The sequence below is a fragment of the Miniopterus natalensis genome, chromosome 6 (genome assembly GCF_054644295.1).
Source record: "Miniopterus natalensis isolate mMinNat1 chromosome 6, mMinNat1.hap1, whole genome shotgun sequence".
NCBI classification, from domain to species: domain Eukaryota; kingdom Metazoa; phylum Chordata; class Mammalia; order Chiroptera; family Miniopteridae; genus Miniopterus; species Miniopterus natalensis.
This window is the reverse complement of record NC_142086.1, coordinates 65,460,923-65,484,584: the sequence shown is the minus strand read 5'-3', so window position 1 is coordinate 65,484,584 and position 23,662 is coordinate 65,460,923. Positions and strand designations below refer to the sequence as shown.

The following is a 23,662-nucleotide window of genomic DNA, read 5'->3' as shown; positions in this document are numbered from 1 at the left end:
ATAATCTAAAAATTATAATGTATTTAAGAATGTTATTTGGAATAGTTGGTGGTATTGTTTAAGTATACTTATAGATCCTTTTATTTTATAGGCTAATTGTTGCTTGAGTATGAATGATTAAGCACTTAACAGCCACTATTTTTCTATTAAACATTTTATCAGTTTTTAAAATAAAATAATATTTTAGCAAAACATATTTAATTAAAATGGTAACCAATTTTTTGAAAAGAGCTTGTAGTAAAACAGATTTATCATGCCTCACACCTTTCACTCCCACTTTGACTTCTGAGAGGAAATCCATTAGTCATTCTAGTTGTGTCCATAATGTTTATACCTCTGTTTTTTAATATTAAAACTCTATTTCTGGTCATGAAAGATTTAGTTCACACTACCTCCCCTTCTTCCCTTCACTTTCTAATGTTTAATAAGTTATGTTTTACTCTTGGTTACCTTTAAAAACCCACCTTTGCCCGGCCAGGCATGGCTCAGCTGTTGAGTGTCGACCTAGGATCCAGGCGATCAGGGTTCGATTCCCAGTCAGGGCACATGCCCGGGTTGCGGGCTCAATCCCCAGTCAGGGGCATGCAAGAGGCAAGCTAATCAATGACTCTCTCATCATTGATGTTTCTATCTCTCTCTCCCTCTCTCCTCTCTCTGAAATCAATAAAGATGTATTTTTTTAAAAGAACAACCCACCTTTTATTATGGAAAAATTTCAAACAGAAATAAAAGTAAACAAAATAGTATAATAAAGCCTCTGTATCTATTACCCAGTTAAAACAATCATCAGTACATGGCCAGCATTGTTTTGTAATTATATTTATACTAATTGCTGATTTGTGTTTAAATCCACCATTTTACTATGTTTTCTATATATCACCTATTTTTATGTTACTTTTCTTGCCTTCTTTTGGGTTAATTATTACTTTTCATCTCTTTTAGCTTGTTTGACATTCTTTTTGTAAACCATTATTTTTTCTATTACAGTTGACATTCAATATTACTTTATATTAGTTTCAGGTGTACAGCGTAGTGGTTAGACATTTATATAATTTATAAAGTGATCCCCCTGATAAGTCTAGTAGGCACCTGGCACCATACACAGTTATTACAATGTTACCGATGATATTGCTTGCCTATGCTGTACTTCCCATGACTGTTTGTAACTACCAGTTGTACTTCTTAATTGCTTCACCTTTTCACCCAATCCCCCAACCCCATTCCCAACTGGCATCTATCAGTTTGTTGTCTGTATCTATGTTTCTGTTTTGTTTGTTCATTAGATTGTACATATAAGTGAAATTGTATGGTATGTGTCCTTCTCTGACTGACTTATTTCACTTTGCATAACACCCTCTATGTCAATCCATGCTGTTGCAGATGGTAAGATTTCATTCTTTTTTATGGCTGAGTAACATTCCATTGTATCTGTGTACTACTATTTCTTTATCCAGTCTTTTATTGATGGACACTTAGGTTGCTTCTGTATGTTGGCTATTGTAAATAATACTGCAGTGAACGTAGAGATACATACATCTTTTTGAATTAGTATTTTGGATTTCTTCACATATATACCTAGAAGTGGAATTGCTGGGTCATAAGGTAGTTCTATTTTTAATTTTTTCAGGAACCTCCACACGGTTTTCCAATTTGCATTCCCACCAACAATGCACAAGTGTTCCCTTTTCTCCATACCCTCACCAATACAGGTTGTTAATTTATTGATGATAGCCATTCTGACAGGTGTCAGATATCTTATTGTGGTTATAATTTGCATTTCTTTGATGATTACTGACATTGAGCATCTTCTCATATGTCTGTTGGCCATCTTAAATTTATGGAGACTTGTTTGTGGACTAACGTGCGGTCTGCTGCTTTGGTGTGAAATGCTCTAAAATATCAATTAAATCCATCTGGTCTAATATGTCATTTAAGGTTACTGTTTCCTTCTTGATTTTCTGTCTAGAAGATCAGTGAGGTGTTAAAATCCCCAACAATTATTGTATTACTGTTGATCTGACCGTTTATGTCCATCAATACTTGCTTTATGAATTTAGGCTCTCCTACCTTGGGTGCATAAATGTTTACAAGGATTATACCCTCTTGCTAGGTTTATCCCTTTATTATTATGTATTGTCCTTCTTTGTCTCTTGTTATAGCCTTTGTTTTAAAGCCTATTTTGTCTGATGTAAGTATTGCTAACCCTAGCCTTTTTGTTTCTTTGCATTTGCCTGAAACATCTTTTTTCATCCATGTATATTCAGTCTGTATGTGCCTTTTGATCTGAAATAGGTCTCTTGTAGAAAGTATATGTATGGGTCTTGTTTTCTGATCCATTCAGCCACCCTATGTCCTTTGCTTGGAGTATTTAATCTATTTACATTTAAAGTGGTTGTTGATAGGTATATAGTTATTGTCATTTTGTTATTTATACTTATGTTTTTTTCTTTTCTTCTTCTCCTTAAAGAAGTCCCTTTAACATTTCTTGAAATTCTGGTTTGGTGGTGATGAATTCCTTTACCTTTTTCTTATCCAGGAAGCTCTTTATCTCTCCTTTGATTTTAAATGATAACCTTGCTAGGTAGAGTAATCTTGATTGTAAGTCCTTGTTTTTCATCACTTTGAATATTTTGTGCCAATTCCTTCTAGCCTATAAAGTTTCTGTTGATAAATCAGCTGACAGTGTTATGGAAGCTCCCTTGTAGGTAACTAACTGCTTTTCACTTGCTGCTTTTAAGAGTTTCTCTTTGTCTTTAATCTTTGGCATTTTAATTATAATGTGTCTTGTTGTGGGCCTTTTTGGGTTCCCCTTGTTTGGGACTCTCTGTGCTTCCTGGACTTGTGTATCTATTTTCTTTACTAGGTTAAGGAAGTTTCAATCATTATTTTATCAAATAGGTTTTCAGTCCTTGCTCTCTCTCTTCTCCTGGTACCCCTTTGATGCAAATGTTGCTATGCTTGATGTTGTTCCAGAGATTCCTTAAACTGTCCTCATTTTTTTAAATTCTTTTTTCTTTTTACTGCTCTAATTGGCAGTTTTCCACTACCTTGTCTTCCAAGTCACCACTCGCTCCTCTGCGTCATCTAATCTGCTGTTGATTCGTCTAGTGTATTCTTCATTTCAGTTAGTGAATTCTTCATTTCTGACTAGTTTTTTATCGTGTCCCTACCCTTTTTTGTGTTTACCATCTCGTTGTTGAAGTTCCCACTTAGTTGATCTATTCTTCCTCTCGGTTCGTTGAACATTCATATAACCAGTGTTTTGAACTCTGTTCCTGGTAAATTTCTTTCCTCCATTTGATTTAGTTCTTTTTCTGGAGTTTTTTCCTGTACTTTCTTTTGGGACTTGTTTATTTGTCTCCTTGTTTTGGCTACGTCTCTGTATTTGTTTATGTGTATTAGGTAGATGGGTTATGTCTTCCAAACTTGGAAGGGTGGCCTGATGCGGTAGGTGTCCTGTGGGGTAGGGTGGCACAGTCTTCCTGGTCAGCTGAGCTGGGTGCTCCAGGACTGTGGATTGTGTATGCCTTCCTGTTGTAATTGAGCCTTGATTACTGTTTGTTTGTCAGTAGTGGGGCTGACCCTCGGGCTGACCAGCTGTGAGGACTGGCCACAACCACAGCAAGATTCACCCCAGTGGGGCTCGGGTGCCTGCTAAGACTACTCTTTGTGTGTGCCATTTGTGGAGCTAATCACTTGGTACTCTGCTGTGGTCTTAGGCTAGCCACTGGGCATGTTGGCTCTGAGACCTCTTGTAAGGGCCTTCAATGCAGATGGAGGTCAATTGTTGCCTATGCCCAGCCCGGGGACATCTGGTAGAAGCTACAAAGGGATCTGAGGTTGGCAGCTACATGTGCGGTGCCCAGAGGTTTGTGGAAGAGGCCAAGGTGCAACCTGAGGTTGGCTACCACCTGCGCCAGGCCACTCAGCAAAGGCACAGGGCACACTAAAGCTAGCCACCACCTGTCCAGGGCCTGAAGACCTTGAGGAGTTTTAAGAAAGCTCTCAGTGGGGTTTGAGGCACAGCCACTGAAGGAGCCAAGGGCAGTGTGCGAGTTGGGTGGAGTCGGGTCTCAGGGAGTCACCAGGGTGGAGCCGGCATTGTTCACCAGGTTACTGCAGATTCAGATTTGGCTCTGACCTGCCCCTAAAGGCTGTGAGAGGGGAGGGTTCAACAGAGGGACAATGGCGGCCCTCATCCGAAGCCACACAATCCCATTTCTCCTCATATGACTCTGGTGCCTTTTGAGCTGCTGGCTCTTCGTGGAAGCTCAGAGTGAACGCCTGTGAGCAGTTGAGTCTGTGTGTGGACCCTTTACGAGAACTGCTGGGTTTCCAGCAGCCTTCTGTCTGACCTGGAAGAATACCCACAGAATTGGGTAGGTCCGGGTTTCAGGGAGTCACCAGGAATGGGTGAGTTATTGCCTGGTTTATGCACATTCAGATTTGGTACTGGCCTGCCCCTGTAGGCTTGTGAGGGGAGGGCTCAGTGGCAACCCTGGCCTTGAAGTCACACAACTCAGTCTCTCCCAGTATGTCTCCGGTGCCTTTGAGCTGCTTACCCTTTGCTGGAGCTCAGGATGAGTGCCTGTGAGTGAGTGAGTCTGTGCACAGGCACAGACGTTAAGAGTGACAGAATTGCTGCTGGTCTTCACATCCAGCTGTTGTAGGGACTACTCTTCCTGGAGCTGCATTCCTGGGCTAGGGAGCTGGTGTGGGGGCTGGGACCCCTCTCTCCTAAGTGCGACCTCTGCTGCCAGGATATCCCTCATGATTCTCAAACACCGCACGTGGTGTGGGACCAGCCTATTTCAAGTCTCTGCCCCTCCTACAGGTCTTGATGTGGCCTCTTCTTTATATCCTTAGTTACAGGAGCTCTGTTTAACTCATCGTCAGGTAGTTCCCCAGGTGGATTGCTCTATAATTTAGTTATAATTTTGATGTGGTCATGGGAGGAGGTGAGCACAGCACTTACTCTACCATCCTGACCAGAACCCATTTGTTTGACCTCCTTTTGCTATTCCGTTACTGGTTGTTCTAGAGACTGCATCTTACATCCTTAACTTATTTAAATGCAATAAAAATTATTAATTATACTTTTCCCATCATATGCAAGGACCTTAGAACACTTTAAATTTACTCACCCTCTCTTCCTGCCTTTGGTGCTATTTTTGTCACATTTTAAAATTCTGTGTGTGTGTGTGTGTGTGTGTATTACTGTCAGTGTTTTTAAGCAGTCAGTCCTTATTTAGGTTTACCCACATTTTATTCTTTTTCTCTATGTTCCTTCTGCATGTCTCCCCTCCCATATGAGATCATCTTTCTTCTTGAAGAACAGTGTTTCCTTTAGTGAGAGCTGACTAGTGATGGATATCCTTAGCTTATGTTTGTCTGAAAAGGTTTTTATTTCACTTGTTTTTTGAAGGCTATTTTTGCAGGATATAGAGTTGTAGGTTAACGGGTGGGGTTAGGCCTTTGAAGGTAATGTTCTTGTGTTCTGGCTTCTGTCGCTTCACTCGGTCTTTTCAGTGTGTGAAGGTACTGTGCTTTTGTCCAATTTGACTCTCGTTTATAGTTTACTGTTAACCATATAAAGTGTGTACATTGCCTTATCTTCTAACCATTTCTGCTTTCTTAATCTGCCCTAATCTGGTTTTTCTTCACTCTTTATTTTTCCCTTTTATCAACTCAGATTATTATTTTTAAATTTTCATGTATGATCCTTCTTTTGAATCTTTTTTTTTAGTTTTCATTATATATATACATATACATATGTAGTGTTTACTCATTTCTTTATCTTTCTCAAAGTTTGGTATTTGCTTTTATTGATACTCTTACACTTTAGAAAATTCATACTTAATTCTCATGAGTCCATCTGTTGATAGTATGCTGAGAATTGTGCAGCTATATTATCTTTAGTCTTCTCTATAAATTAACAGAAGCCTAAGTTTCTAGTTGTGAATGAATTATAAGGCTGATTTTGTCATTCCAAGGGAGCCTTGGTGTTGTGTAGAAAAGAAGATTTTCTATTAGCTGTACTGCCTCATACTTGTAGTTTCCATTGTTTCTGAAGGTGTCCTTTCATTAGCTCAGATTTCATATATCAGACTTCCAGCAGACTCATCTTGCTGTCCCATTGTAACTTCTAACTACAAAATGAAAAACCAAGCTTATTATCTCAATAACTCTGTCAATCTTTTCTTGTGCTCACACTTTATTTTTCTATCAGTGGTACCTCCATACCTCCACTCTCCCAGTCACTAAAGTTAGTATCATTTTTTATTCATGCATCTCCATTGCCTCTACACCCCAAAGTCTTACCAGTTCCTTTTTAAGACATCCTTTAACATTTCTCCCTCTCTACTGCTGTCACCACCCGTCTGACCTCAACTCTTGAATTCACCTCACCTCTTGAGTAGTTAGATTGCATTGTTTGGAATGATGTAAGAAATGAATTGTTAAGAACTTAAATCAGAGAATATTTTTTCAACTATCATAGGCATAACTAGGTGTTAGAAATGTATTATGAAAAATACTTCCAGATATAACTCTTTGATATAAATGTTCTTGACAGGCAATGAACACCAGGGAAAGTGGCAAAGCTTCGTCCAGTCTAGGTCTTCAGGATTTTGATTTGCTCCGGGTAATAGGAAGAGGAAGTTATGCCAAAGTACTGTTGGTGCGATTAAAAAAAACAGACCGTATTTATGCAATGAAAGTTGTGAAGAAAGAGCTTGTCAATGACGACGAGGTAAGCGCAATGTTTTATTCCTCCAAAACTGTTAAATTGCCTTAAGCGTACCATTTCATAGAAAACCTCAATGTTCATGACTTATTTCAGTCTACTTTTCTAAATAATGCTTCAAAGAGACTATATAAGATATATTTAAAGAAATATGATTATTAGTTTTTTAAAAAATAAAAATCAAACCATATTATGATAAGGGAAAGTACTTGATTGAGCTTTGTAAAAGTTTTCTAGACCGTTTCATAATATTGAAATGTTTACTGGTGGTGTTTTTCTCTTTGTATATAAATTGTTGCATAATTATCCATTCTTTTGATATTTAGCCGAGTTGGTTAATAATTGCATTTGTGATCATTGAATTGCTAAGAATAAATATATCAGAGTTTTTATGATATTTCAGTTTGATAAAGATTTCTTTCATATTTTAAAATAGGATATTGACTGGGTACAGACAGAGAAGCATGTTTTTGAGCAGGCATCCAATCATCCTTTTCTTGTTGGGCTGCATTCTTGCTTTCAGACAGAAAGCAGGTAAGGTCAGAAGATAATGGAGTGATTACTGGGCTTTACATACTTTGGTATATTACACAACAAGAACCCTTCCTACTCTAACTCCTGAAGTGGAAGTCATGGAGACAGACACAACAGTATGATGCTTATGATTTCCTGTCACTCATACTCCAATCAGATACCTATTTTGATTAGCATGAGCAAATTACCTGCTTAAAAAAATAGCCAGGTTGTAATATAGTAGTAGAAATCCAAACTTTTAAATAGCCCTAAGATTTTAGCTTTAGGATTTAAAATTTTCCAGAGTTTAACTGGGGAAGAGAAATCATAATTTCTTTACCTTAAACGACAGTTGAAGTGACTTATTGTACAAACTTTAAAATTGGGGTGGGAGTGAGAGGGTCTGGATTGCAAGCAGTAGGTACTACAGAAGTAGCAGATTACAGAATTGCTACCATGCTGGCTAACTTTCTTGTATCTTCTGTGATTAAACAGCTTTCTACTCCAACCACCCTTTGTTTCCACCAAATTCCTGGGATTTTTGTAAAGGGTAGATCATAGAATGCTCTCTATGTTGTGACTGGTCTCTTTAGTGTTTAAAACTGCAAAGTTACACTGCCTTATCTTGGACCTTGGCTTCATGTGTTCTCTCCTGTGTTTTAGATTGTTCTTTGTCATTGAGTATGTAAATGGAGGAGATCTGATGTTTCATATGCAGCGGCAAAGAAAACTTCCTGAAGAACATGCCAGGCAAGTTTTTTGATTATTGTTTGTGTTGAATTTGGGGGGGCAGCTGTGGGACTTCTTATGTGCCAGTGGTTGAAAACAGTAGAAAAATCATTTATTTTGATTCTAGTTAATTCATGTGGAGGCTAAGCTAAAAGTTAGTTTACATTATAATATATGACATAATATGTAACATTATATATTATATATGTGATAATATAATTATAAGCAATTGAAAGATATAAACAGTATTAAAGGGGAAACCTTTAGTCAGCTAAACTCAATTGTTTTCAAATATTTTGTCTATTCAGCATCAGCCTCTGAAACTGTCCTCTGACAGCTTTTCATTAGATGATGATTATTCATGTATACTTGAGAGTAATAAAACCATTCCTCTTAAACTATTATATATTTCTGACTATTCTTGTAATTATGATTTCTGAGTTGGTCCTCTGATCACATGCATGGTGATGAATAAGAACAAAGAGCATTCAATATTTACTTAGGGCCCTTTCTTTGATACTGTTCGACACAACTGTAGGTTGTTTCTATGTTGAAAGAGTTAGGTGGGGAGAATCATGGTCTTGGATCAGAAGTTTAGCTCATCAGAGCCGTGGTTTGTTTTTACTAATAATTGGCAGGAATTCTCATTCTTTGTGCTTCACAAGAGTAATGGAAAAATGATGCATACGAGTTTGTACATGTCTGTAACAAAGGTTAGAGATTTGATTTTTTTAAAATAACTTATTTAGTCAAAATCTTGCGAGTTCATTGATTTTTTTTTTCTTGTCAAAAAGAGATAATATCCTTCAATTTCATAAGAAGGTATAAATTATATCAGTCTAATCTCAGGGCCAAACTGTTCTTGTTTTTAAATTTACTGTATGTTTATTGTTTATTTAGGCTTTATCAAATGGTCACCCTTCATAGCAAAGCCAGAGATGATACTTTATTTTGTAAACATAGCCAATATTTGTCTCATGTTTGCTCAGTGGAATATGGGGAAACGAGTCCAGTTTTACTGTGTTAAAGTTCCAATTTTGTTTTGTTTTTACCATCTTTGCTTTTCTAGTAATTGAAGTATAGAATAAGGGCTCAGGTTCCCTATTCATAGAATTAAGTAGCTGGAAGGTGTATATTCTGTACTTCCAAACAAGACTGTGGTAACATCTATCAAAGCAGCCGTAAGCCAGCTTGGGTGTTTCATTTTCATTATTCAGGTCAAAAGTTCTGGTTGTCACCAATGAGTTAGTGGCAGTTTTAAAACTTCTTTCTTTAATATTAAATGTCATGGTTGTAGAATAATTTCTTTCAATTACTTTTCTAGGAATTTTGGTATGGATTTGGTTTGAGTAGTTTACTTTTAGTATCCTTTCTATTCTAGACAAATTAGTGGGTCTTAGCATTTTGTGAGGTCATTGGTCCTTTAGAGAAGTGATGCAAACTACGGCAACTCTATAGAAGGTCTATATGCACACAGGTGCATACAGCCTTACCCCCAGTTGTATGAGTGTGGACTGTGGACTGCCTGGAGTCCATCCAGATTAAGAACTCCTGTTTGAGACTTTCAAGTTAATAATTTCAGGAAAATGTGAGTTTAATTTATACTGGATCTTTGATAATTGTGTTTTGGGTTCAGATATTTTAAAGTGGTACTTCAATTTGAGTTTGGTATTGTTGCTGAAAACACTGGGAGAAAAAAAACCTTTTGACATGATTTTGACGTTTTAATTTGCAGACGGGAGTAGGACTTAAATACCTTCCTCTAGAAACTTGCCACAATTTAAAAACTTGAATCAAATGAGTTATTTTTCATTTTATTTTAGATTTTACTCTGCAGAAATCAGTCTGGCATTAAATTATCTTCATGAACGAGGGATAATTTATAGAGATTTGAAACTGGACAATGTATTGCTGGACTCAGAAGGACACATTAAACTCACTGACTACGGCATGTGTAAGGTGAGGGAAACCTCTAGTTACTCGAAAGGTCTCAGCTGCTCATAACATTGTTTTGGTAAAATAACTTCATATTTAAAGATGGGGAAATTATTGTTACTTTCTTTAGGATACTTTTTGGAATTGTAGCACAAAGACAAATATACAGGGTGGGGCAAAAATAGGTATACAGTTCTTGTGGAAAATAATACATAATAAATAATAAAAGAATAAACTCTGTTTTGCATACTCACAACTGTAAACCTACTTTTGCCCCACCCTGTACTTATTTTCTAGCCATTTACAAAATTTCATGTTTCCTGTGAGTGTTATTTGTCCTATGGTGAGTTAATTTCTATTTATGCTCTAACTTTTTTTTGGAAAGTTGTGATACTATTAAAAATTTGAAAATAAAAATTATAGTCCCTCAACTTTAACACAGCTACTTGCATATCACCTTCCAGTTTTTGCCATTTAATTGTAACTCTTAATAATGCATTAAAGATTTTCCTAGGAAATCTAACTCTTTTATATTTAAATTTTAAATATCTGACATAAAGTACAATAGAAAAAAATAAGTTCAGTTATTCTCAGGATATGTTCTTTATTTCTTGGTGTTTTAATCTTTTTGTAACAGTGTTTTGTTTAAGGGTTCAGTCTTTTTCCACAAAACATGTAGGGAGCTACTCTCCTTGTTACAGTAGCTGGGACAGCGTTGCTCTCACACAGCAATAAGGCAAGAAGGCTATAAATGTGTGAATTGCATTCCCCTGTTCACCTGAGGGAAGTGCCTCCAGAGCTGGAGATTATTCAAACGCTAACATTAAGTAAGATGGTCTAATAGGTCTGCAGATTTAACCTTATCTGTTAAGCAACATTAGAAAAGAAAAATTTCACTTAAAGGATTCTTGCTTTTATGTACAAAACTCAGACACTTGCCTTTTTTTAAATTTGACACTTGCCTTTTCTTTTGTTAAATTTTTATTTCCTTTAATTTTCTATTATGAAAATTTTTTTATCATAAACAAGTAGAGATTTAGCAGGAGAACACCTCTGTACCCATCACTCAGATTTATGATACCTTTTGATCTCTGTGTCATTTTTTTGCAGTTTTTTTCTCATTTCAAAAGAAAAATGACAATAATAAAGGAGTCATAATTTATCAAGGAAAATAAAGCTGAACAGTACTTTGTTCTAGTAATACTGCCTCTGTGATATTCTGAGTAAATGTTTTGGTCCGTGAGGATAGGTTTATGACCAGTATTTTTTGTAGTATTTTTTGATAAACTGTATATAACCTAAATGGCCATTGGTAAGAATGATTGAGGAAATTATGGAATGACTATAAGACAAAGCATATGAAGTCACATAAAAAGATGCTTACAAAAATTCATAACTGTGTTAAATGCTTATAACAGTAAAGTTTTAAAGTATAGAATTCTCTCATTCTAGATGTATTATTATGTATTCTGTTATGTATTACTATATAGCATTACATATTCTGTTTACTTTTATGTATTTTTAAGTTATTGTAATGGGCATACAATACTTAAACAGTGAAATTTACAACAATGAATTAAGGCTTTCTTTTGCTCTGCCTCTGTCTTTCTCTTTGTTTTCTGTCTTTCTTAATCTTTTGTTGCTGTTAATGAAAAAAATCATAGTTTTATTATACATTCTCATTCTTTCCAGAGATTCTCAACCAAGTTAATCAGGATCTCTGATAAATCTTAGAGCTTTTACTCAGTATGGCTTTAAATTCGTTCTCCTCCCTCCCTCCCTTTTCACCTTTCCTCCTTTTTCAGGAGCTGCTTAGTTTTATGAGTAGGAAAAGATGCCAGGATTGGAACTTCTCTTCAAAGACTTTACTAACAGTACTTTGTCTCCTCTCTCTAACACGGTTATACCCTTGTGATGTTAAAGCTTATGTGAAATGAATCCCAGGGAAATAGAATGTTCTTGTCTTATGACTTAGGCAGTATTTAAACTTACTTAAAGTCTGACCTCTGGCAAATATAACAATTTTCTTTCTACAGAAACAATTTTCCTTTTAACAATTCCTTGGGAAATCTAAAATACTAAAAAAAATTTTACGTAATTTCTCCAGAAATACTTCCTTTAAGTTTAATTAATTTCTTTACTTTCTCACTAGATGCTATTTTTATATAATGAGTGCTTAGGATACTGATGACTAGAGGCATATGAGAACTTGAATTACTATCTTCAGGCTTATGTTTGAAACTTTATGAACATTGATTTTTATGGACTGAAAAACTTTGACAATTTTATGAATTAATGTGCCTTTATTTATCAGCAGGGGAATTTTAATAACATCTCTGTTACAGTGTAGATCATTTAGCTGATGGGCCTACATTTAGATATTCAGTCAACAAGTGAGTGGTTTAGCATAGCTCTATTACAGGTTAACAGACTTCATCCCTTGCCTCTGACTTTTGCCCTGAAAGTGTATGTCATTCATCATTAAACTATATGTCAAGCCATAGCCAATAGTACAAAACAACTTAAGTCACAGTAATATTTCCTCGTGTACAGAATAGCTTACATATTCCCAGGAGGAATCACATAATAACCCTCAGAGTCATAACATACTACTAAATATTTCTTCCCGATGTTTATAGAAGTGTTATATATGGTAGAATAAAATTTATAGAAAAATACACCATGCCTAAAATATCTCTGGAGGGACACATAAACAACCTTATAATGGTGGTTGCCTCTAGGTTGCTGGAGCAGGATGTGTCAGCAATGGGAATGGGAAGAAGGCTTGATTTCCAGTGTATATCTCCCTCCCCTTTTTTTGTTTGGAATTTTGTACCATATAATTTAACAGTAGGGAAATGGTTAAATTCTAGGTACATATATTAAGTTGAATTTTATATAATCATTAATAATAGGATGTCTGTAATTGCATAGGCAGTTACATGCTTATAAAGTAAAAGAAGCAGATGCTTAATTGTATATTTAATATTATTCACCTTGCTTTTACACTATCTTTTATTGTTGATTTCTTATTTAATTTCCCTGTCGCTAGTGAATGATCTGAGTGGTATTGGTTCTTTGGAATGTATTGAGAATTCCTTTATGTCAGTATCCCACATGTAGTTAAAAAAGGACATATGATCTCTCTTTTGCAAGCAAGGAGTCTCTTTCACACTCTCTCTCCCTCCTTCCTTTCTCCACACACAAACATATATATGGATATTCCATAGGTATGTAATTTATATATAAAAATTTTAACTCTAGCTTTTGTCTAAATCTTTCTCTGCTTACTAATTTTTTGTCTGAATGCTCTATCATTTTTTATATAAATCTGTTAAAATCACCGTCATGATTAGGGCTTGTATTATCAGTTTGGGCTGCTTCAAAACAAGGTAGATTCAAAAGCAAATATTTGTTTCTCATGGTTCTGGAGTCTAGGAAGTCCAAGATCAGGGTGCCTGCAGATCCCGTGTGTGGTCAAAGCACTTTTCGTGGTTAGCAGATGGTTGTCTTCTGTTGTATCCTCCCAGGTGGGTGGGGGAGGGCTATCTCTCTTCCTCTTTTTATAAGGACACTAATCCCATCATGGGGGCTCTAAACTCGTCACCTAATTACCTCCCAAAAGCCCCACCTCCCCTATCATATTAGGGCTTCAACATATGAATTTTGGGGGCACATAAACATTCAGTCCGTAGCAGGGATTGTGAAATTCTCATAATACTTTTGTCTATTTTTACTCTTTGTATTTTGAGGCTGTGTTGTTAGGTACATACACAGTTTTTTGTTATAACTTCTTGGTGATTGCTCCATTTGTTATTGTGTAGTTTCTCTTTTTGTAGATACTAGTAGGTTTTGTCTTAATTTTCTCCATCCTGTAGCTATTAAAATACAAAACCAAAACATATGCCTTAGGAACAACCAGAAGGGAAACATCATAATGCTAGCAGTGGTTGTATTAGGAGGTGGGGTTTAAAGTGCTTCTTTTCTTCATAAAATATGATTCATTTTACTCTAATATAATTTAAATTTTTCTATTAAATTTTTATTTGAATATAAATTGTTTTAAATGCAGTTTTCATCTTAATTGAACTGACTTTTTATCAACATCTAATGAGAACAGATTTTCTTTAAGCTATTTAAATCCATGATTTTAATAATAAAGGCAGCTGTGCTAGTGATACTTTATTTAAGCTTAATATATTACCTACAGATGCTGAGCTTATATAGATGAAATAAAAGAGGTGAATCGGAAACAGAATTTTGGGTCTTATTGTTTTTTTCTTCTTTTTTTAATAAAAGGAAGGATTACGGCCAGGAGATACAACCAGCACTTTCTGTGGTACTCCCAATTACATTGCTCCTGAAATTTTAAGAGGAGAAGATTATGGTAATAAATTAATAGGTGGTATCTCAGCTGTGTGCTAAAAGGGTGGTTCAGTGTGGTACAAATTGCATTATGGTACACTGTAGTTATTTCATTGCTGATCTTATTAATATAAACTTTCTTTACCCTTAAAACCTACATTAAAGCCCAAACTGAAATTGAAGACAGTGGATTTTGGCAGTATTTGGGGGTACAAATTTGAATGACATGTTTTTAGTGACAAGCACTAAAAGGTGCTAGGCACTATTTCAAGCAGTTTACATATATTATCTAATGTACATATATTATCTAAGTTAGTCTTCTCAATCATATGAGGTAAAGCACTGTTAATTCCCATTTTCCAGACGGGGAAACTAATGTATAGAAAGTTTAGATAACTTCCCCAGGGTCATACAGCTGGAAAGTGGCAGAGTAAGGATTTAAACTGCGTCTAGGTGACTCCAGAGTCATGAACCTCTAGAAGATTGTTCAGATTTCCTGGGATATTTCCCTGAGGAATCTGAAAGATGGTGGGAAGATTAACTGCTTGTCAGGAACCAGAGGATATGTTTATCTTAAGAAAACATATGAATGCTTTGGTTCTGGACCTCTCATTGCAGCATATGTAAAGGATGGGTACTTCTGATAGCTGCTCATAATCTGATTCCAAGGTCCTTCAAGGGTCTTTAATCAGCTAGCAGAAGATCAAGTTTCAGACCCAGGAAGGTTATTCTCAAATGAAATTTAATTATATCCACAAAACAAAACATTAGATACAGGCTCTGAGTCTGAAATTATAGATTTATTTGGGGAAAGAAACTTAATGTTTCATTTTTCATATTTTATTTTTAAAGTTATCTCTCAGGTACCTCCCCTTGTTGATAAGTGAAATAAGCTTTACTGTAATCCCCTCTGCCTGCTTTGATGATTATAATGCATTTAGAGTTTACTTTCTCATTATGTTTATGTTTTCATTATGTAATAAAATAAATCTCAAATTAATGACTCTCAAGAATGCAGATTGGGTAATTTATTGCTTTAAAATTTCTCTTTTGAAGGTTTCAGTGTTGACTGGTGGGCCCTTGGAGTACTAATGTTTGAGATGATGGCAGGAAGGTCTCCATTCGATATTGTTGGGAGCTCTGATAACCCTGATCAAAACACAGAGGATTATCTCTTCCAAGGTATTTTACAGAGATTCTCTGTAAATAACGTATTCTAGAGCATAAATGAGGATGGCTCAAGTTATTACTTTGAGTGAGAAAGCAGAAAATAATTTGGACAGTATACTACTTAACACGTGAGGCTTGGACTTTTTTCACACATCCTTTCCACCTCCGTTGTCTTCAGCCCCATTTACCAGTTACCTTTTCTTACTCAAAACCATAGTTTCCTCCAGACAGTATATCACAGAGATTGGAGGAAGGAATCCTGTGGCTAGAGAGGACAGTCTTTTCACATGAAGCCGAGGCTGAGTACATAAGTTCAAGAATAATATGGGAGAAAGTAAGAGTACCAAGAAGATAAGAGGCATCAAAAGGTGAAGGAAAAAAGCCCCACAATTGGGAATACAAAGAATTGAACAGAACAGACACAGCAGATAAGCACAGGGACCCCCAACACACAGCCCAAAGAGGTGCAAAGACTTCCATAAAATTCTACATTTAATAATTAAGGCCTAATAAGATATGAATAAATATTTCATGTAATAGGAAATCCAAATGGCCGTGGGATATGTGGAAAAATGCTCAGCCTCACTAGTGATTAGGGGTATGCACAGTAAAACATTAATGAACTACTCTTTCATGCCCCATACATTTGGCAAAATTTGTAAAGTGCTCTAATACCGGTGCCGGTGAGGAGGATATTAACTCATTTAAACCTCATAACAACCAGGTATTTTTATTCCAATTTTACAGATGAGGGAACTAAGGCACAATAAGGTAGTCAAAGATTAAAACATGCGTGTAAATGATTAAAACCAGTGTTTAGATTAGAGGCGGTTTCTGAGAAGGAGGAGAGGAATGGAACTGGGAAAGTACATGAGACAATTAAGTAGTGTATGTAATGTTTTATTTATCTATAATAATGCCTTAAGTATCTCAGAATAAAAATTTAAAGATTAAATATACCATTATTTTATCTTTCTAGTTATTTTGGAAAAACAAATTCGTATACCACGTTCTCTGTCTGTAAAAGCTGCAAGTGTCCTGAAGAGTTTTCTCAACAAGGTATAAATTGTGTATAACAATCTTTAGTGGTTTATCTCTATATAAATGAGAGTGGTAAGTAGAGATTGAAGCATCATAAAATTCCAAAATATCAGAGGATGTAATTTTTTCAGTTACATCTGGAATTTGTCTCTTTACCAAAGAGAAATTTGACATTAGATACCGACATTAAATTAAATTTTGCCAATATAATTTACCCCCAGCTATATATTACATATCGTGTTAATGTAAATGATATATACTGTGTACTCAATTAGGGGGAAATTGCATCTTTGGGAATGGTCTCAATTATACTTCCTGCTCTAATTTTCAATATTTTTGGGGTTAGTATTCATAGAATCTCTACTTATTGAGCACTTCAGGCAGTAGTGTTCTCTACAAAATTCTCATCAAAAACCTTATGATTAGATAAAATTTAGAAGAAATGAATTTTCTTGGCTCTTCACAAATCTGAATGCATTTCATAGTTTGTTGTAGATGGTAGGCTACGGAGTTTAAGGATCTATCTAAAGTTATAATTCTGAACTGTTTTAACTCATAAAATTTATAACACCAAATGTGTAGGTTTTTTCCTACACCAACAACCAATTCTCCAACTCTCCAGACACCAACTGAGTGTCCTACATTTCAGTTTATTTCTGACACTATCTATCTGGAGTTAGCATCAGACTCCACAGGCATAAGGACTCAATTCCATAAAACTGTCCTCACTTCAGATGCCAGTCACAAGTACTGGGTACCCACACTTCTATTTGACTGAGCTATAAAGTTGGGGATTCCCCCCCACACACACCTCAGGTTCAATAATTTGCTAGAATAGCTCATAGCACTCAGGAAAACATTTACTTACTATCACTGGTGTGTTATAAAGAATGCAACCGAACAACCAGATGAAGAGGTACATAGGGTGAGGTCCACAAGGGTCCTGAGCACAGGAGCTTCTGTTCTGTGGAGCTGGGGTGCGCCTACCCTCCTGGTGCATAGATGTGTTTAGCAGCCAGAACCTCTGTGACCCCCATGGTATAGAGGTTTTTATGGAGGTTCCATTACATAAGCATGGTTGAGCAAATCTTTGGCCCTTGGTGATTTCACTCAGTTTCTAGCCCCTCTGGAAATAGGGCTGAAAAGTCCCAGCCCTTTAATCACATGGTTGGTTCCTCTGGCATTCAGACCCCATCCTGAAGCTCTCTAGAGGCCCACCAAGAGTCATCTTATTAGCATAAGTTCAGGGATGATTGAAAGGGACTTGTGCCCGGCCAGGTGTGGCTCAGCGGTTGAGCGTCGACCTGGGATCCAGGTGATCAGGGTTCGATTCCCGTTCAGGGCTCATGCCTGGGTTGTGGGCTCGATCAATGACTCTCTCATCATTGATGTTTCTGTCTCTCTCTCTCCCTCTCCTTTCCTCTTTCTGAAATCAATAAAGATATACTTTAAAAAAAAAAGAAAAGAAAGGGACTTGTTATGAATAACAAAAGACACTCTTACCAGTCAAGAAATTACAAAGGTTTTAGAAACTTTGGGTCAGGAACCTGGGACAAAGACCACTTCTTTTTATATTACAGTGATCTTGGCTATCAAATCTTATTTTAAATAAGTGGTAGGTTAATGTGCATATACCTTGTAAGATAGATAAGATAATGATGAATTTTAGTAAAATAAGAAATTGAAGCTTATTTTAAATGAGTACTTTATATGAGGAAAGATTTAAACTGGAAACCTAAGCTTTTACACAGTGAAAAATGAAGGTGAGGTGTTAATATGCAAAATAAAATGTCTTTTATTGAGGGAAAAATGGGAATATATTCTCATTTCACAGTAATGAATAAGCTGAGTTGCAGGCCCCTTCTTAGTTCAGTGATTCAGATAAAGGTGGTGTCATTATTGTATCCAAATTATGAGTTGAGCATAGGGCCTCTAAATTGAGCTAAGAACAAACGTGAAGTTTTGGGGTTTCCGGATTTTAACTATCACTGTAACCCATGGTAAAGAAATAGCTAGTTGCTGCTCAAATGATTTTGCTCTCTTTTCCCTCCCATTTTTCTTTAGCAAGAAGTGGTGACCTAGCTCCACTTTAATTATATGACAGCTGGAGAAAGAGGCATGAGGAAATCTTGTCACAAGCTTGTCACTCATTTGAATCTAGTGTTGTACCTTCTAGAAATGAAAAGTAGACCGTTCTGATTTCAGACATAAAGGTATCATATAATAGACACAAAACACAGGTCATGGAAAGGATGTATTCTGAAGCATGGTGTTCACCCATTTTTGAAACATTTCTTTCCACCATAGGACCCAAAGGAACGATTGGGTTGTCACCCTCAAACAGGATTTGCTGATATTCAGGGACACCCATTCTTCCGAAATGTTGATTGGGATATGGTATGTAATTGTGATTGTTTTCTATATTAGATTTCACTATTATCTTGTGCCAAATTTTATTGCCTTGAAAGAGTGTTGAATAACTAGTGTATCGCAGCCTAAATTACTTAAAACTCCTCTTTAACATGCTTTTTGAAAAGCGTTTAAAACAGTGAAAGCTTAGAATCTATTAACTTAATGGAGCAGGTTGAAATATGATTGAAACCTGCATCACTGTTCAGATTTGAAAATTATTTCCATCATGTGAATAGTGCAGAACCTTGCCTTAGGGACTCACTTTAGTAAGTCTGGGGAGCATCTGAGGGTAGAGGAGAACGTAGGGGGGAATTTTTCTAAGAATGCAGGCTTAAGCTGTCATCCAATATGTCTTTCTAGATGGAGCAAAAGCAGGTGGTACCTCCCTTTAAACCAAATATTTCTGGGGAATTTGGTTTGGACAACTTTGATTCTCAGTTTACTAATGAACCTGTCCAGCTCACTCCAGATGATGAGTAAGTAAAGTAATTCCATGGACTAAAATATTTTTAAAGTTCTTTGAAAGTCCCACTTCTAGTGACTATACAGTGTTTCATTATCAGATTATATTGTAATTTCTCTACTCAGTTACCAGGTGTTTGAATCTATTATATTATTATAAATTATGAGAATAACTTCCGTTTTCTACTTTGATTTACATGTTCTATCCCTAATTCTTATAACAACCTTGTAAACCAAGTTATTGCCATCTTCATTTCACAGATGAGGAAACCAAGGCTCAGAGAGGTTAAGCAAAGTTACACAGCTGTCGGGGCAGAGCCAGAATTTAGACCCACGTCTTAGTGAGTAGGGCCTGTGCTCTTGATGATGACCATCTTTGATTCCTGAGTATTACCTTAAGATAGATTCCTAGAAAGGGAATTAGGTCAAAGGGTATGGAATTTTAAAGCTCTTTTATGTGTTCCCACATTGCTTTTAAAAAGATTTCATCAGCTTATCAAGTCCAGCCAGCAGTGGTCTGACATATCTTTTGTTTTTATGTTACATATTTTAAAAATACAGTATAGAACAATTTGGGGATGTTTTGATCATGCACTTGTCATTACAGATTCATTCTGTCATCTGAAGGAGGCCGTTACCACTTGGCAGTCATTTACATCTCGTTAATTCTTATTTCATTTCTCGTAGCAGCTGTTCCAAACTGTACATTTTAGAAGCCTTCATCCTACCCCTACCTTCATCACTCTTAATGGTTTAACCCTGCCTTAACTTGACTGCAAGAATTAAGACCTCCCTGGTGTGAGCTTGTTCCATTTTCAGGTGTCATTAGGCCACCTTACATCTCAGATTTGCTCTCTAACTCTTCTCAACCTTTTTCTCCTCCCTCGTCTTGGAAGGCTATCCCTCTTTTGCAAGGGGTACTCTCCTGTTTTGCTAGACCCCTTCCCTTATTTTCCTCCAGGATTTTATTTTGTCAGTTGCCTCCACCTTCTTTAATTTCTTTATTTCAGCTTCTTTCCCTCTGCTTATAAACATGCTCAGATCTCCTAATTTTTTCTCCTGAATCATAGCACTTCTTTGAACCACTGCATTCTTTTTCTCATTTTCTTTTCAAAGATGGTTAATAGGTGCTCATGGAAAAGGAAAAATAAGCAGTATCTCTATGAAATGCCTTCAGAGTAGTCAACATTGGTTGTGCTTTCTTAATGCCAACACTTTAACAAACTCTTACAACTTAACCTGCTGCTTCAGCTTTTGAAGGCTGAATTGACTTCTTAAATTCTAAATTTTAAGGCAATTTTTTGATCAGTTCCCATCTCCCCCTGATGTCTAGAATGCATTTGGCATTCATGACCACTTGTTATCTTTTCTTCCCTGTCCCCTTGAGACTAGGATGCTCCATATTCTGTTTGTGACAGGATTCTCTCTGCCATATGCAGTTTGTACCTTGGAGATTTCAGCCAGCCCCGGAGCATGGATACCAGCTATTAAAAATGACTCCCAGCCCAGCCAGCATGGCTCAGTGGTTGAGCATCAACCTATGATCCAGGAAATCGTGGGTCAGTTCCCAGTCAGGGCACATGCCCGGGTTGCAGGCTAGATCCCCGTAGGGGGTGTACAGGAGGCACCCGATCAATGACTCTCTCATCATTGATGTTTCTCTCTCTCCCCCTCTCCCTTCCTCTCTGAAATCAATAAAGATATATTTTAAAAAATAAAAAAATAAAATAAATTAAAAAAATTAAAATGACTCCCAGCTAAATTGGCAAACAATTATTGAGCAAAAGGCATTATGCTAACTACTAGACATTCAAACATGATCAAGACAGGCCAATTTTGCAAAAAGCTTACTGTCTACTAGAGGAGAGAGATATGTACTAAAACCATTATTTCAGATAGCACTGTGTTTTAGAAAGAGCACTGGACTTAATCAAAAGATAGGAATTTGAATGTAGACGCCACCTCTTACCATCTGGGTAACCTGGGTGTGAATTGCATAACTTCTCTGAGCCTATTTCTTCTTGAATTGCCTACCTCACAAGGTTGCTGTGAAGAGTAAATGAGTGATGGTTTCTAAAGCACAGAGCCCCCCCCTCCCCCGCCCACGATATCTGTCTTGAGATGCATTTCCATTCGCTTGTTTAGCATCTCCGCTGGCTTGTGAGACAAGCACCTCAAACATATAAAGTCTGAAATAGAAGTAATGACCCTCTATGGTCTCTTTTTCTGTTGTTCTCAGTGAGTTCCTTGTTTTTATTTACCTTTTTCTGCTCCTTGCACCACTGGACATTCCCGCATTCAGATTCAGAGTGTCAGTGATCGTTGACTCCTCCTTTTCCTTAAAAAAACTACATAATACCTTCATCTGCCAAGTCCATGTCTGTTTTTCCTTTATTCCATCGTTTGCATCCGATCCTTGTTTTTCATTCGCATTGCCATAAGCCCAGTTCAGATCTCTTTCAAATCATACCTAGAATATTCTGCCGCCCTCCTGATTGGACTCCCTTACTTTGCAACCCACTCTACACCTCATGAAGTATGAAGTACCACTGCAGTTCTTTAAATCCTTAACTCAGAAACCTTTAGCAACTCCTGCATTGCCTAGCAAATAAAATCTATCCTCTTGGCTAGCATTTAAGCCCTCCCACCGTCTGCCACATCCTGACTTTCTAGCCATATCTCTCACTATACTTAACACAAACGCTGTGTTCTGATCAGCCTCAGTTATTCACCATTCCCTGATAGTGTGACTACTAAATTGAAAACTAATTCAGACCTGGATGTTAACTGTAATTATGAATGTTGTTCAGGTCAAAAGTTAAGACTAACTAGAATTGTGACAACTTGTGCCTTTTTAAATCTTAGTCTTCAGTTTTGGACTATCTTTTGGTTCTAAAGTTGCCTGTACGTTTATTAGTCTTTTAAAAATTTTGTTTCTAGGACTCTTGGTTCTTCTAGAAAATGTTTTGGGATTAATCTAAAAACTTGTAAAACTTCTTTCTGTAATTTATATAAATTAGCCTTATTTTTTGTTTCTTACTCTTATTTTACCATTTAAATAAAAAGTTGAAGAAATCTTGATTATGAAATTAATTTATTTTTGTTCCAACAGCGATATTGTGAGGAAGATTGATCAGTCTGAATTTGAAGGTTTTGAGTATATCAATCCTCTTTTGATGTCTGCAGAAGAATGCGTCTGATCGTCATTTCTCAACTATGCATTTTGCTTGTGTTGCCATTTAATGCATGGAAAACTCATTACCAACCTGGATATAATGAACCATTTGATATTTGCCAGCTACAAAAAAACACTCAATATCTTGTATCGTTGACGATAAGAGTCAATTATTACATATAATTTTATTTTAAAAAATTGAGGCTAGTTTCCAGACATTTGTGTCAAAATCTAGTTATACTGGTAATCTAGCAGCCTACTGATGAGTAACATAGTGGGCTTTTTCCTACTTACCACTGTTTTTAAAAAGACTATCTGTTGCATTAAGGCACATGGTGGGATTACACCATAAGCCTCCCATGATTTTTGTCATTCTTCCATAAGTCATTGAAGTATTTAATTTTGGAATAAAAGAATTCAAAATATAGCAACTTATTATATTACCTTGTTAGTTTCTGAATTCTTTGTGTTTAAAAATTCAGCTTTAAATTTTATCATTGCTTTGGATGATAATTACTGATTTTTAAGGCAACAGTTATTAAATTGATTGGTAATAAAAAGTATTACTTGCTTAGAATTGGGGAAAATACATTCTTCTTATGGAAAAAATTAGGCACATTTTCTCAAGAATCAGATTCCAAATCATTAGCTGTTTTTGAAATACTGATACAAGTGAGTTCTTTAATATATTAAGGGGTTAGCTTCTGAACTAGTCCCTTCAGCCAGAACTTTAACTGGAATGTTCACAAATGTAGTTCAGAGGATCCAGGATGTAGCTGAATGAAAAATTTCTCAGTATATAGAAAGGAAAAAATAGAAATTTAAAGTAGATACAAAAAAGTGCAATGGTAATATTTATTTCTTATTGGAAAGTAAATCTCACAGTTGCTTTTTGTGATTTGATTAAATAAGGAGGCACTTATTACCAAACTTGTAAAAGCATTCCATTTATCCAGTGGAGACAGAATGTAAACTGTTTTCCCTTATAATTTAGTATACAGGAAAAGAATTTATCTTCCAAACAATGTATTGAACATGCTTACTTCCTACCCAAAAACACGTTATCTGTACTTTTGGATCCTGTTTATGGAGTCTTCAGTGAAATCCATGAAAAA

The 23,662-nt window shown here is 36.2% G+C and overlaps 1 protein-coding gene across 1 annotated transcript in view; it reads left to right on the top strand.

Annotated features, from left to right (window-relative positions):
- The window catches only part of PRKCI (protein kinase C iota), a 55,138-nt gene extending 32,196 nt beyond the window's left edge, over nt 1-22,942 (top strand). Inside the window, exons 9-18 of the mRNA XM_016202997.2 lie at nt 6,575-6,751; nt 7,182-7,279; nt 7,922-8,008; nt 9,811-9,946; nt 14,222-14,309; nt 15,344-15,469; nt 16,437-16,516; nt 18,806-18,895; nt 19,271-19,386; nt 22,485-22,942. Of these exons, the coding sequence (XP_016058483.2) occupies nt 6,575-6,751; nt 7,182-7,279; nt 7,922-8,008; nt 9,811-9,946; nt 14,222-14,309; nt 15,344-15,469; nt 16,437-16,516; nt 18,806-18,895; nt 19,271-19,386; nt 22,485-22,572 (1,086 nt within the window). The 3' untranslated portion in view covers nt 22,573-22,942. The remainder of the gene's footprint in view (nt 1-6,574; nt 6,752-7,181; nt 7,280-7,921; nt 8,009-9,810; nt 9,947-14,221; nt 14,310-15,343; nt 15,470-16,436; nt 16,517-18,805; nt 18,896-19,270; nt 19,387-22,484) is intronic.
- The last annotated feature ends 720 nt before the right edge of the window (nt 22,943-23,662 follow it).